The 13,307-nt window shown below is 45.0% G+C and overlaps 1 protein-coding gene across 1 annotated transcript in view; it reads left to right on the top strand.

The window, feature by feature from the left end:
* ATPAF1 (ATP synthase mitochondrial F1 complex assembly factor 1) overlaps window positions 1–9,365 on the top strand; it is a 9,546-nt gene extending 181 nt beyond the window's left edge. Inside the window, exons 2-10 of the mRNA XM_026053762.1 lie at window positions 3–52; window positions 366–474; window positions 1,074–1,124; window positions 1,866–1,928; window positions 2,837–2,887; window positions 4,496–4,543; window positions 6,724–6,819; window positions 7,332–7,439; window positions 8,536–9,365. Coding sequence (XP_025909547.1) covers window positions 3–52; window positions 366–474; window positions 1,074–1,124; window positions 1,866–1,928; window positions 2,837–2,887; window positions 4,496–4,543; window positions 6,724–6,819; window positions 7,332–7,439; window positions 8,536–8,730 — 771 coding nt within the window. The 3' untranslated portion in view covers window positions 8,731–9,365. The remainder of the gene's footprint in view (window positions 1–2; window positions 53–365; window positions 475–1,073; window positions 1,125–1,865; window positions 1,929–2,836; window positions 2,888–4,495; window positions 4,544–6,723; window positions 6,820–7,331; window positions 7,440–8,535) is intronic.
* The last annotated feature ends 3,942 nt before the right edge of the window (window positions 9,366–13,307 follow it).

Below are 13,307 nucleotides of genomic sequence, written 5' to 3'. Positions count from 1 at the left end.
AGGGGAACCCCTTCTACGGCAAGTACCGCCGCAAGATCCAGGAGCTGCGCAGGTGCGCGGGAGGCCGCGGGCCGCGCTCGGGGGCGGCCGTGCGGCCGGGGAGGGGGTTTCCCAGGTCGGGGGCACGGCCATGGAGGGGGTTGAGGAAAGGAAGCTCGTGACTTATTGTCACCTCCTGCCTTCATCCATAGAATAACGCCAGCTCAAACCGAACACTCCATGGATTTCATTCCGTAGGAGCCACGGCAGTATCTGTGCTGGGTGTAAAAGGGGTAGAGAACGCGAGCCCAAGCTACCGGAGGTGTTGGTAAAGGGCAACTGATGTTAAATAACCTGTGTTATTAACAGCCTATTTCCTGATTCAGATCCAGCCCAGAGGTGTTTGAATCCCGCCTGGAGAAAAGAAATGAAGTGAAAAAGCAGCCCTTGGGGTATTCCAAACAAGCGGAATTTGTCAGGTGTATGGAGGAAAAGGCAAGGCCCATATTCTATGCAGTTCACACATATTGAAGTTATAGTGAAGTTATAGTTTTGTCATTTATGTTGTGTCTGCCTCACACTGTGAATATAGAGCATTCTGCCAGGTAACAACCCATGTTTCACTCTCTGGTGCCTAAAAACATCATTTTGTATTCAATATATTATTTTACAAATTTTTGAGGTTGCTCTTCTATTCCCTTTGGGTAATACAGACATTACCCAGTAAGGAGATGCTTTGTAATATGCTTGAGCATGAAATAGTTTTAACTTATTTAATAGTTTAACGTATTCTGCATTATTTGGCCAGATGCAGTGATACGGTCTTGCTTTTATCCTGTAGTAAATGGAAAAAAATGTATATTAGCACTAGGTCCAGAATGCTCAACGACCTTATAATCCATAATTCTCATGAACTTACTCTTCTTATTTACTATCAGTAATTTATTTTAACAAAGCAAATTTCAAGTATCTTTATTACAAAGATGAACTCATATTTCAAAAATGCTTTTGAGGCACATGCTGTGCATGGCTGGATAGATGGTTAAAATTTGTTATTAAAGTATTATGAAAGTTAAAAGCATGTTTAATTCTAGGCAGACACCTTGGGTACAAAGACATCGAAGGGACAATTCACAAAAGATAAGGTAAGGCAAATAAACCTGAGTTTTAGGAAGGAACATACTGTCAAAAGAAGCATGCATGTTAACTTGGATTGTTACCATCAATGGTTTAACCAAGAGTTTCTTGAAACAGAAGAATATTTGTTATGCTGTCCTTCATTGTAATGTTTTACATAGTGTTGGAGTCATGTTCAAGCCTGAAAACTTAGGACACTCCAAGCTTTTCTTATCTGGTCCTTTGTCTTTGAAATTCTGGAACTTCCAACTGCTTGGAATATCTGTACTGAATGCCCATAGTAATAAATTAAGAAAGGTTGAGCTGATTTTACTTCATAAAGACCACTTTCCAAAGTTCAGCCAGCAGAGGGACAGGAGAGTGGTTTTATTCTCAGTAAGATTTTTGTTTTTCATTAAACTTTCTGCATAAAGCTGCCAACACAGCCTGTGTCTGAAATGGCTGAAGGAGAAAGGCTGCAGTTCATCTTGCAGCTGCTGTTAGAGAACTGCACTGTTGGAGCAAAGTGTATTATGTATCCTGACAGAATTTCCTGTATCCTTTAGTGCATGAATCCACTCTTCAGTGGGGTAGTATTTGTGATTTACCAATTTATTTGGCAATTAGGAGTATTCAGATGGAGTGTGGATTCATGTGAAATGTTCCCATGTTTTGCTTTTGCTGCCTGTAATCACACCCATTCATTTTGTGTTGTCACATGAACCAGAAAACATGTCCTTATGCCAGATTTCTTACACCCTGTCTTGCAGACACTCGATTCGATTCTTCATGTTGAGATGGTGAAAGAAAAATCAGCAGAGGAAATAAAACAGGTAATGGATTTAAATGGAATGAAGCTTGTTCTGCATCTGTATGTTGTGATCAAAAGCAGTGTAACTGAAAAATGGAACATGGATATAGCTGTGTATTTTTAAGAAACACATTCATATACATGCCTGTTTGAAGGTTTGCAGGCAGGTAAAGAGATCCTGGCAGTGGCAGGGGTCTTGCTGGGACCAGCATGTCCACAGGAGCCTCCTCTCAGGATTTCTGGAGCAGAAACCTAACTGCTTTCTTGCTGTTAAAGAACCAATTTTCTGCTTTGCAGAGGATGGTGTCAGTTCACTGACTTACAGCATGAAGCTATTACTTACAACTGACAAGAATTTGATAGGTCCTAAGTTTCCTTCCAACTCTTCTGTTTCTGTTTTTACTGATAATTCTCATTAGTTATATAGGGCTGAAAAAGGTCTTGGACCCTGGGTTTTTACTTGTCCGTTTATTAAGGACTTTGTGGAACCTTTATGTAGATACCAGCAACTCCTATGGGAGGAAAAAGATTATGTGAACACGCTCGTTATACAAATGCCCATCTTCTGTTGAAAAAGTTCTTAATGTTCTTTGTATATATTTAAAAAAAACCAAAACAACCACCATTCCAAAGGTCGTTAGCATGATGTAAAGAATGCCAGAGTACTTCTCATAACTAATAAATCTTGAGCTCACTGCTCGTTTCTGTTAGCTGGTTGAAATCTGGCGCATGGTGCGAGTACTGGGGAGAGTCTAGTGCGTTAGCGGGAAAGTCAGTCAGGCTTGATCAAAAATAGATGAAAAATGAACTGTTGAAGTGCTTACAAAGACTAGTTCAGAAGTGGCATTCTTTTTAAAGCATGTAATCTTATTTTTGGATGCGAGTTTTTAATTTCTGAGTTTTAGTTTTGATTTCCTTTCTTTCCAACAGATTTGGAATGAGTATTTTTCTGCAAAAGACACGGTTTATGCTGTTATTCCTGTAAGTAATTCTGTTTTACTTAACGCACTCTAGAGGTCAGTGTGCAGAAACTCTCTGGCTCTGATTCTGTTGCTTTTAAAGAAAGAAAATGAGGTTCCATTGAAAGAAAATAAGATTCCAAGAACTAACTTTCTTTTCCAGGCTGAGTGATGTACTCATGCATATAAAGATTTTTGTTTTTATAAACCTTATCCCCCCAACACACTTTTTTTTTTTTTTTTTTCCCTCACTTGCATCATTTGGTCTAAATAAATCTACTACTTCTTTCTGCACACCGGTCCTGAATTTCAGACTTTTTTTTTTCTTTTTTGAACATCCAAGACTCTTTGCAGGGCTCTGCTATCTTTTGAGGAAACATTCATATTTCCATATCGTTTCTTTTCAGAGTTGCTTGTTTTTGAACTTTTTGACCTTTATTTTTAACCTTTGCTCTGCCGCAACTTAACTTGGTTAACAGTTCATGAGTTATTTTATTTAAAATTATCGATATCATTATCTTTCATTGAGAATGTGTGATGCTTTCTATGATAAGATCACATTTATTGATAACTTTAAAAAATTATAATTGTTGTAAATAGGTATGAGGCTGAAGGGCTTTTTTCATTTTATCTTTTTGGTTGTTTTTTCATTTTTATTTATTATAAATGGTTGCTAACTCCTTAGGATTTTTTTCCTGATTGACAAGCTTTTCAAAGATGATATACAGATTTATGCAGAATTCAGTTGCTATTTGTATATTAGACTCCAGTTAAGATGGTTTAGGTCTTACATTAGTGGGCCTGGCACTATTTTGCTGCACTGTTTTTCGTAGCAGCTTTGGAGACTTCTAAGATTTTAATGCAAACCAGACCTTGAGTAAGATGGGAATCAGTTCATGGTGTAATCTAGGGAAGAAATTATCTGTTTTCTGCCAGAAGATTTTTTTATTGGCTGGAAGAATGGGCTAGCCCAGTTCTCTGGTGCTCAGAGCACACATGGAGGAATTCCGTGTTGATGAATAGCATCTGTTTTCTTCCCTGAGCACCTTCTGCCAGGAATTAATATATGGTGCTGGGAAGGGAAGAGCAGGCAAGAGATTTGGGGGAGCACAGAGGTCGTATGAATGAGACTGCCAGTTTTCAGCAGCGTTACCAAGTTAGGTTTGTGGTTTTAATATAAACCTAACCATCAAATATGGAGTTCAGATAAGTACTGGAACTGCACTGTAATACTGAAAAGCAGATGATTTTCTGGTGTAAAATGCATAAATTGGGGCCAGGCATATGTTATCTTGCTCAGCTATAGACACCATGTGCTGCTTTACACAAGATACAAACAAGATATAAGCCTAAAATGTGGACTTCCCACCCCCCAAGGAGTCAAAGCTTTGGATTCCTGGGATTTGCTGCTGCCTCTATAAGGACAGCCTTGTTGAAATGGGTAACAGTGACGTCTGGGTAATGAAAAGCTAAATATATTTTTCCATGTACTCGTTGTTAACTGTTTCCACAGTGAGAGCTTTAGATAGATACAGGCTGTACCCTCCTGCGGTTCACAAGACGATTCTGAATGATAACTGTGCGTGCACTCCAGTGTTACGGAAAGTTAATTTCTTTCTTTTCCTCAAAGGCAGAGAAATTTGATTTGTTATGGAAGCGAGCCCAGAAATGTCCCTCTGTAAGTATGACGGAAACTTAGAAAGTGTGTACGTGTAACTGCCTTAAATTTCTCATGTCTAAAGCCTCATTCATAAACTTTTGACCTTGAACTGTTCTGACTTATGTGTTGATTTGATTAATACAAGCCAGGTGTTCAAATATTCAAATATTATCTTAGTGTTCAGATAAAAGCAGTGCTATTTGTAGCTATCAAGTGGTTCGATCTTGTCATAAGATGCTTGGGATTCAGAAACCAGAGAACAGGGAATGGATTTAGCTGCACACCCCTGGTTTCTAGAATTAATGTCTTGTGGTTCAGGCTCTTGCATGCAGTGTTGTGAAGAGCCAAACCTGGTCAAATTCATTGATGCTTTGGAGTATTTTTCCCTACTGCTTAAAGCATCCTTGCTGTGATCAGCCAGGGATCAAATCTAGCTTGATTACAGCCAGTTTGCTTTGCTTTTGTTTTGTTTTCTGACTGAATGTGGCCTTGTGTCCTGCACACAGAGCCCGTGTCCGTGACAGGCTTTGGTCAGGGTTGCTGAAGGGCAGCCCAGAGGAGCTGTTGCTTTGCTCTAGCTGAAGCGTCACCATTGCCTCTCTGCACCTGATATGAGACCGTGGGGGCTGGAATAAACACAGATTTAAAACAAACCCTGGACTGCACCCAAATCACAGCCCTGTCACACTGGATGTCTACAAAGGAACTTACTCTGGCACCCCAGTCCCCCTAAAACTGCTCATGAGCAGAGTGTTATAAGTGTGCTGAGAAAGTGTGTGCTTCTGTTTCATAGTTGACATGAGTAGCAACTATCTGTTTTCCGTTCACATATTTTAGTGCCAGGGAAGAAAGGCAGAAGTATCTTAAAAGGAAAAAGCTAAGAAATTGGTATGTTTGGGGTTCTGTCCACGTGACAGGCTGGAACTTGTAGCCCATAAACCTCCACTTCTTGATTATAAAAGAGCATTGCTCTGCATGCCTCCCCAGCCTGGCCACCTGAGGTTAGCAGATATTGATAAACAGGTAGGAGACCTTTGGCTGGAAGTCAAGGCGGGCAGGCAGCCTGCAGGGTAAATAATGCAGCCCTGTCTCTGAGGGACTGAGAGCTGTGAGGAAAAGGTCCTGGGTCACATACTGCAAAATCCAGGAGTGCAGGTTGGATTAAGGAGCGTTGTGATTCAGCAGCTGTGACGTGTGAGGAAGGGGAGATTTGGGTGTAGTTGAACCCTTTATTACAAACACCAAGTAAATACTCTGTGGGTTGTCGTGTATGGGTTTGACAGCACAAGAAAGCAGAAAATGGTGAGAGTATTATTGTATTGTTTAATGTATTATTTCAGAAATGAATGCATTCCCAAGCTGTAGGATCATTATTTCTCATGTAGGTTGGAGGTATTGTGTAGGCTGCAATTAGAAGATTCCTGTGTGGATAAGCATTACTGTTGCTTGGAAAAAAATAAACTGCAAAGGAGCAGAACAGAGCAGCTAACAAGATGAAGAGCATCTCTCTGCACTTTCCTACCACATGCTGCTGGATTAGTATTGTTTTCTGATGAAAATAAAGTGTCTTTACAGTAATGTGTGCATTGAAGCAAGGGCTTAGTGCAAATTGCACTGTGTTAAGACAGAAATTAAATGCTTCACTGCTTTATAAAAGCAAAGTCTAGCTAGACTTAGCTGTGTTGAAGAGGGATCCTTTTGTACTTCTGAATGGGAAACTTTACCAGATTGATGGCCTGATCCTGCATATCTCACTTGACAAGCTCAGTTATGCCTGGCATCTTAAAGTACTTGGGAAATTATTTATAGTTTTAAGTGCTTTGCTGTACGGTGCACTAGCATTCAGTTTGGTGTCTTGGTTGTTTTGGTGTCTGCTCAGGTATTGTCTGTTCTCTTGGTATGGGAACGTGGTGCATGAGCAAGTCCCTAGCCATATGGGAGCCAAATAAACTAAATCTCCCTAGAGAAAATGCTTGGTGCCTGTTCTGAAACAGTTGGTGAAGTAGCTGGCAAATTTGAAAGCTTTGAGTGTTTATATTTGACAATTTTTGCTGTTGATTTTGTAAAAATAAGCTGATAGATCAGAGTCTGAATGTTCTCTGCAGTGCTTTCCTTTTTTTTGATTAAAAAATATGCCCCAAAGTTAATGATTTACTAATGAACTAATAGCAATAAAGTAATGCTGTCTTTATTTTCAGTTTCTGTATGCTTTGCCAAGAAAGGAGGGCTATGAATTCTTTGTGGGGCAGTGGTCAGGAACAGAATTGCACTTCACCTCGCTTATAAACTTTCAGGTGAGTGATTAAAATGAAAAGTTTAAAACTAGCTTCTGCTCTGGAAATAGATAATATCAATATGATATATTTGCTAAATGCATAGATCATGTAGCTTAACTTGAAGAGAATGATCAGTGTACCATTAATTATGGGTGCTTAATAACTTTATGGGTACTAAGTTGTCCTTTAAAGGAGAATGATGTGAAGCAAGGGCTAGACTTCTTGGAACTATTTGCACAAACTACCTAGAAAAGCAGAAGATGCTGTGAAATCAGATGTCTTTCTGGAAAGTGCAAATTATCCAAATGCAAAGTGGTCTTCTCCAATCTACTCCAGGATTCTAACTCCACCAACCACTCTTTACAATAAGTGCTCACAATAATGGACTCTTGATTAAAACTGACCCTTGGCCTCTGGAAAACAGCTGTGTGCATAGCAAATAGTACTCAAAAGTTTTGTAACCAAGTCTTAAAATATGCAAGAAAGCTAACTTTGTGTGGGACACAAAGAGGTTTCTTTTTCTCCTTCAGACCCAAGGTGAAAATGCTCCTAGCCACTTGGTCTTGTACCATTATCCTGAGCTGCAGAAGGAAAAAGGAATAGTACTAATGACAGCAGAAATGGACTCCAAGTTCTTGGTAAGAGATGCCTAGTTGTTTTCTTCCTTCATTTTATGCTGCAACTTTTCCTATAGTTTTGAATTAAGAACAAAAAGTCAAACATTGAAGTGTAAAGTTTCCAAAGAGCAATTAAAATTAAAGATTCTTCCTCAAAGATTTTCGTCACTAGATTTCTTTACCCAAATCCATTTAATAAACTAAGGAGAGGAAGAAAGAAATCAACAGTCTTTGACTGGTGCATGCAGTTTTTATGTATTTTTTCTTACACTGGCTATTATGATTTATTGTTTTTTTCTAATTTTTTTCTAATTTTTTTCTATTTTTTTTCTAATTTTTTTTTCTAATTTTTTCTATTACTAAAAATTTAGAAATGGCTCTTTTTCTCATTAATGGAAGAAATTTACGTGAAGAAGTTGTTGCTACCTTGCTGTTGCCAACAAGTTAAAAGAACATTCTGGGGCTTAATGCTGTAGGCTGCTGCTCAAATGGAGATCTCCAGATCTGGATTAATTCTGTGTTAAGTTTCCTTGTGCATCTGCCCTTTTTCCTGTGATTTTGCTGCTATTTGCATATGTCTGATAGAATAGTGTTGGGACTAATAGCAGGATTATTGCTGGTGGAACAAGATAATTAAAGCATCCTAGCTCTAATTGACCTGCTTAAATTAGTTCTGCAGCTGTGTGCAGAGGAGATGACCGATAACGCGTTTGGCCTGTTGCAACTCAGGGCACACAGTCATTTTGGCAACATAACTTAGGTCAACCTAAGTTTCCCTAATAGGAAGGGGAAGTTGGGACTTCTTTCCAGTGCCTTACAGTGAGCAGGGACCATGAAAGACATGGTGAGTCTTTGACCTCAGATGTGTGCTCACCTGGAGACTAATCTATAGACACTGTACTACACATTAAAGTGTATAAGGAGGTTTGCAACAGTGGGTTGCAAACAGTTTTGTGAAGAGATTCACAAAACAAGGACAACTGGGAATTGAGTCGTTTGATGAACAGCAAGACTGGATTGCAGCCTTTCAGTCACTTGAGGAGCCCTTTTCAAAGGGAAACTTTAATACAACGACGAACCAGCAGTTTGTAACAGATTTTTTTGTTTTAACTTCCAGGTCGTCCATGAAGCGCAGTGCTTGGCGAATCAGGTGCAGCTTTTCTATGCAACAGATCGTTCGGAGGCCTATGAATTAGTGGAGATCTTCAACCACAGACCTAGTGAATTTAAATACATGTCCGTGATAGCAGAGCTCGAGCAGAGTGGACTTGGAAGAGGATTGAGACCTACCCAGGATTGTGACAAGTCATAAAACCTGCTCTGTGAGTGAAGGAAGCCAGAGGAAGTTGGAGGGCTTCCTGGCTGGGGCAGTTCCCATCTCTTTTGTTCTACAAAGTTGGTCTGACAGCAGAAAGGATCAGGAGACATCCCAGGAGTGTGGCAGTCAGGCTGGTCTGGCACTGATGCCAGATGACAACTTTTGTCATTCAGGCAGCATAACGAATTGCCAAAATGGAACGTTGTACTTCCGTGTAAATTCATCAGGATGAGCTGTTTTCCCTTCCCATAACTGCTGCATGCTTTATTTTGAAATCTGGAATAAAAAGACGAAAGGGGAAACTATTTAAAGGAGCGTACTATTTAAAGGAGTGTATTGACATCGGGAGAGAGATAACAATCAATATTTCTTCCCAGTAAATGCATTTTAAATGCCTTCCACCATTGTAATTGCATGCTCCAGTGCTTTTTAATTTGTGTGGAATTCATGCAAACCCTTGTCCATCACGGAAAGAGAGCAGGAGTGGTGATCTAAAACAGACTCCTCTTTGTTGCTTTGTCTTGGGTTTTTCTCAGGACTAAAGAACTCAGTGATTTAGATTTGCTCTAGGAATGTTATACTTCTTAATTGGTATATTAATATTATCCAGTTGCTACATCTCTTAGAGGTATTTATCTTGTGGAATAGGATATTATAACCATGATTTTATTTCTGTGTATTTTGGAGTGCTGTTGAGTTGCTGCGCGCTTCACAGAATAGTGTTTCTCAGATAGACATCTCGTCAGCCAGGCCTGCAAACGCTATCCGAAGGGACAAGGCCAAATCAACTCTTGTTCAGCTCTCTCCCCCATTTCAGGAGAGCTGCAATCCGTAATAAACTCCCTACGAGATGGTGTTAATAACTCTCATGGAGCCACCAGCCAGTTTCCCAGTTGCTGAGCAATAACTCCTAGGAAAAAAAATGCCCTGATGTGGGTATGCAGAGCTGCTCTAGCACAGCAGGACGGGTAAGAATCTGGCTCAGGCTGCAGGGCTGGTTTTTGAATGCCCCTTTGGGCAGGATGCCCAGGGTGGCGGCGCCGCGTGCCGCGGCTGGGCTGGCGCGGCCGCGCGGTGGCAGCAGAGCCCGGGCCGTGCCCAGGGCCTGCCCTGCGCCACGCGCGTGCCCGGGGCTCCGGGCGGCTGGGCAGGGAGTCCTGCCCCCGAGCCGGGCTGTCTGCAGGCGCTGCTGCGAGGACAGGCAGACCCCATGGTCCTGCTTTGCAGCCCGCCCTGGTCCCTGGCAGCTTCGGCACTCCTGGGTCTGCGCCTCCTGCCATGGAGGCAGAGGCTGCAGGGCCCAGGGGTGGAGGAGCGGCCTGTTCCCCAGCTCCCCACGGTGCCGGGGCAGGGCGGGTGCAGCCCGGCAGGAGGGAGCCCGTGGGGCGGCCTTGCTGCTCCCAGCCCCTTTCCCACAGGGCTCCTGTGGGAGCGTGGCGCTGCTGGGCCCTCCTGCCCTGTTTCCTTCCTCCCCAATAAACCCAGCACCTGCTTTCCAGAGCTGGACCAGACCCCATGCTTCCTTCCTCAGGGCAGACCAGTGTCCTCCTCGTGCTGACACATCCCCTACCTCCCCGCAACGATTTTCTCTCTGCCAGACGATTCCTGTGGCTCCAAACTCCTTTCCAAGGGTGGGAGGACCTCATCTCGCCTGCAAGTAGTTTGGCTTCATCTGCCTGAATATAAATTCTGGCCGTGAGTTCCCTCCTGGGTCCCTAGCCCTTTTTACAACGCTTCTTTGCTCTACATCCAGGCCTCCTCAGACAGCTTTTTATGTTTTGGACATGCTTGTGTTTTTGCTAGGGTTTCCTCTGAAGGTTTCCTCCTGGCTTGGCCGTGGCTTTGCAAGTTACATCTGCTGAGCAGACGTCTGCCTCCGCCCCCGGTCACGAGGGCTGAGGATGTTCTGTGGTTTCCTGCGTCGCCCGAGGACGAGCACAGGCTCTAGTGCCCGAGGTCCTGCCGGTGCTGAGGACAGCAGGGTTGCGCAGAAGGAGCCAGGCTTGTTCCTGACACGTGAGCGGGGAGCATGAGGCGTTGGAGGCACTCAGAATCGTTATGCTTGGAAAAGACCTTCAAGATCATCAACTGCAACCCCATTCCTTCTCCCAGCCGCTGCCAGTTTAGCTCCTTGCTGCATGTCCCCATCCCGCGTCCCCTCCATCAGGAGCACGAGGCAGGGGTTTGCACAGCGGTGTGTAGTTAGCCAGGCTGGCCAGCACGTCCGCCTGCAAAGGCTGGAGGTCTAAAGAAGGACCTGGGCTCTCTTCCCTCTGCTCCCTAGGTTTAAGTGCAGAGCTGAGGTGCTTTTGGGCATCGCTGCCGCCTCTGGCGCAGAGCTCCGGCCTCGTGCACCGTTGCCTCTAGGCTGTTTGGAATGAGCAAAGCGTACGGATGTACTCGGCAGCCGTGGAGGAAGAATAACGGAGTGAATGCTGCTCTCCCGAGCAGAGCGTTGCTGCTGCTCGTGGTGCAAAGTCTGCGCCTCCCTCCCTGCTGCTGTGGCACCAGGCCAGGGTAGAACCGCCCTGCAGCCATCGCTCCTTGCTTGATCCCGGGTCTTCTCGTGCCAGTTCTTCGTGGGAAACAGCGCAGGCATTTCGCTTTAGCTCTGCTGATCCGAGATCTCGTGCTGCCCTTTGAACTGCTCCTCTTGCGCTTGCCAGCTCCTGAAAGATGCTCCTGAAAGATGAAGCTGCTGCAGCCTCTCGTGATGCAGAGGAAGGTACAGAAGGCCACCAAGAACCCCCTTGGCTCTGCACCAGGCAGGGGCTGGGCTTGTGCAGCAGGAACAGCCTGATTATGGGGCTGAAGAGACTGCTGTCTCTGTCCTGTAATAGCAGGGATCCGGGCCCCGGTGCATCCAGCTGACATCCTTTAGCATCTTGTAGCTTTAGCCGTGCTCATCCAAACCTCCCTCTCTGCAGAAAGCACTTAAGTGGGTGTACTTAAGAGCACTTGGCCCTCCCATGGTATGTAGAACTGCCTGTGCTTATGGCTCTGCAGGTCTCTTGTTGCAAGGATGGGATGAGAGATGGCATCTCCTTCACTGTCGCAGTAAAGGGGATCGTAGGGATGAGCAATGGAGGCAGATAAATCTAGGGACAGAGAGGGAATTGGGCCCAAATTCCCCAAGTGCAGGCTGAAGCCATGAGGATGGTCCTGCTTTTTCACTTACAGATGTTGTGGTTTCACATGGCACCAGCAAATCCTGTCGCAGCAGAGCCTGGCCTGGGAGGCAGGGAGGCTGGTTTGGGGGTTTTACCACAGAGCATTGCAGGACAGCCTGAATTTGGGCAACTGGTTGAAAAAAGGAAACCAGGATACAGCTGTGGTGATGACAGTTGTTCAGGGGCTGAGCTTGGGGAGATAAGAGCAGCCCAAGGTGGGGGAGAATTAATCTCAGCCAACTCAGAAACCCTATTGTGAAAAATTGCAGCTGGTGACACTGAGAGAAAGAAGAACCGCTGCAGAGGGGCTGCCATTGCCTGCACCTCTGGACGTGCCTTGCCTGCACGTCTGCCTTTAATCATTTGGGGCTACGTTTCCTTCATGGAAGGAAATTTCCTTCAGCCGTGTCCCAAGAGCGCAGGATAGGAAAGCAGAGCGCTCCTGGATGTGCCAAAACCAGTTAGCAGCTACTCAGCCCTGCTGGGACCCCAGCTCTCCCACCCCCAGGCTAAAGCCAGCTGATGGTCCCTGTCCATGGATGCTGTAGGGCCCCCCGTGTCTTCCTTACTCCCTCAGGGGCTGTTGGCTTCAGGGGGCTGGAGCTGGTGCCCAGCGGGGCTGCTCCACACTCCAGGATGGTTTTTGCCATCACTCGGTAGGCAGCATTATTTTTTAGGGATTCTCTCTGATCCTTGAGACTCTAGGGTGTCATCGCTAACGGTGAAGCCACGTTACAGAGGATCTGATCCCACCGTCCCGCTGATGCACGATCCCCATGGGATCTGAATGCAAAGTCCATGGCCAGTGCCCGCCGGCTGCTCCCCGGAGCAGCAGCAGGAAGCCTGAGGCTGCCTTCAGGCTGTGATGTTGGCAGGAGCCGCAGGTAGCAGGGCTCAGGGAAGCCAAGCCGTCATCCTAAACCTTCGGTTCAACACAGCCAGGCTCAGCTACTAGATCTTCCTGTCGTCCCATAGCATTTACAGGGGAATCCCGCAGAGGTGCGAATCCCCTTTGCTGTTGCTCCAACAAATAAACAAAAAAGGGAAAAAGGAAAAAAAAGGAAGGAAGATGGGGCACCTGTGCTGGCAGGTGGCAGCAGCTCTGCCAGTTTGTATGTGAGGGGACACTCTTTTACACCAGGCTAGACCTGGAGACAGCACTTCTGGAAACAGGGATGCACTGGCATGGACAAGCTCTCCTGGCCTCACTCGTGGGGACGGTGCTGCAGCTCCAGAGGGCTGTGGTTTCCTTTCTCACGCTCTCACTTGCTGAGCTGGGACTCTCCCGGGGCGCTGCTGTGGGTGCCTGGCCCCTGGATGCTCCTTGTGCCCCTGGCTCCGGGCTCTGTCCACCCTCTGCCTGAACCAGGCACGGAGGAAGAGGTTGGAACGTCCTCTCCT

This window comes from Nothoprocta perdicaria, unplaced genomic scaffold (genome assembly GCF_003342845.1).
Source record: "Nothoprocta perdicaria isolate Ctin4 unplaced genomic scaffold, notPer1 scaffold_0, whole genome shotgun sequence".
Lineage (NCBI taxonomy): Eukaryota > Metazoa > Chordata > Aves > Tinamiformes > Tinamidae > Nothoprocta > Nothoprocta perdicaria.
This window is presented reverse-complemented; position numbering and strand designations above follow the sequence as displayed.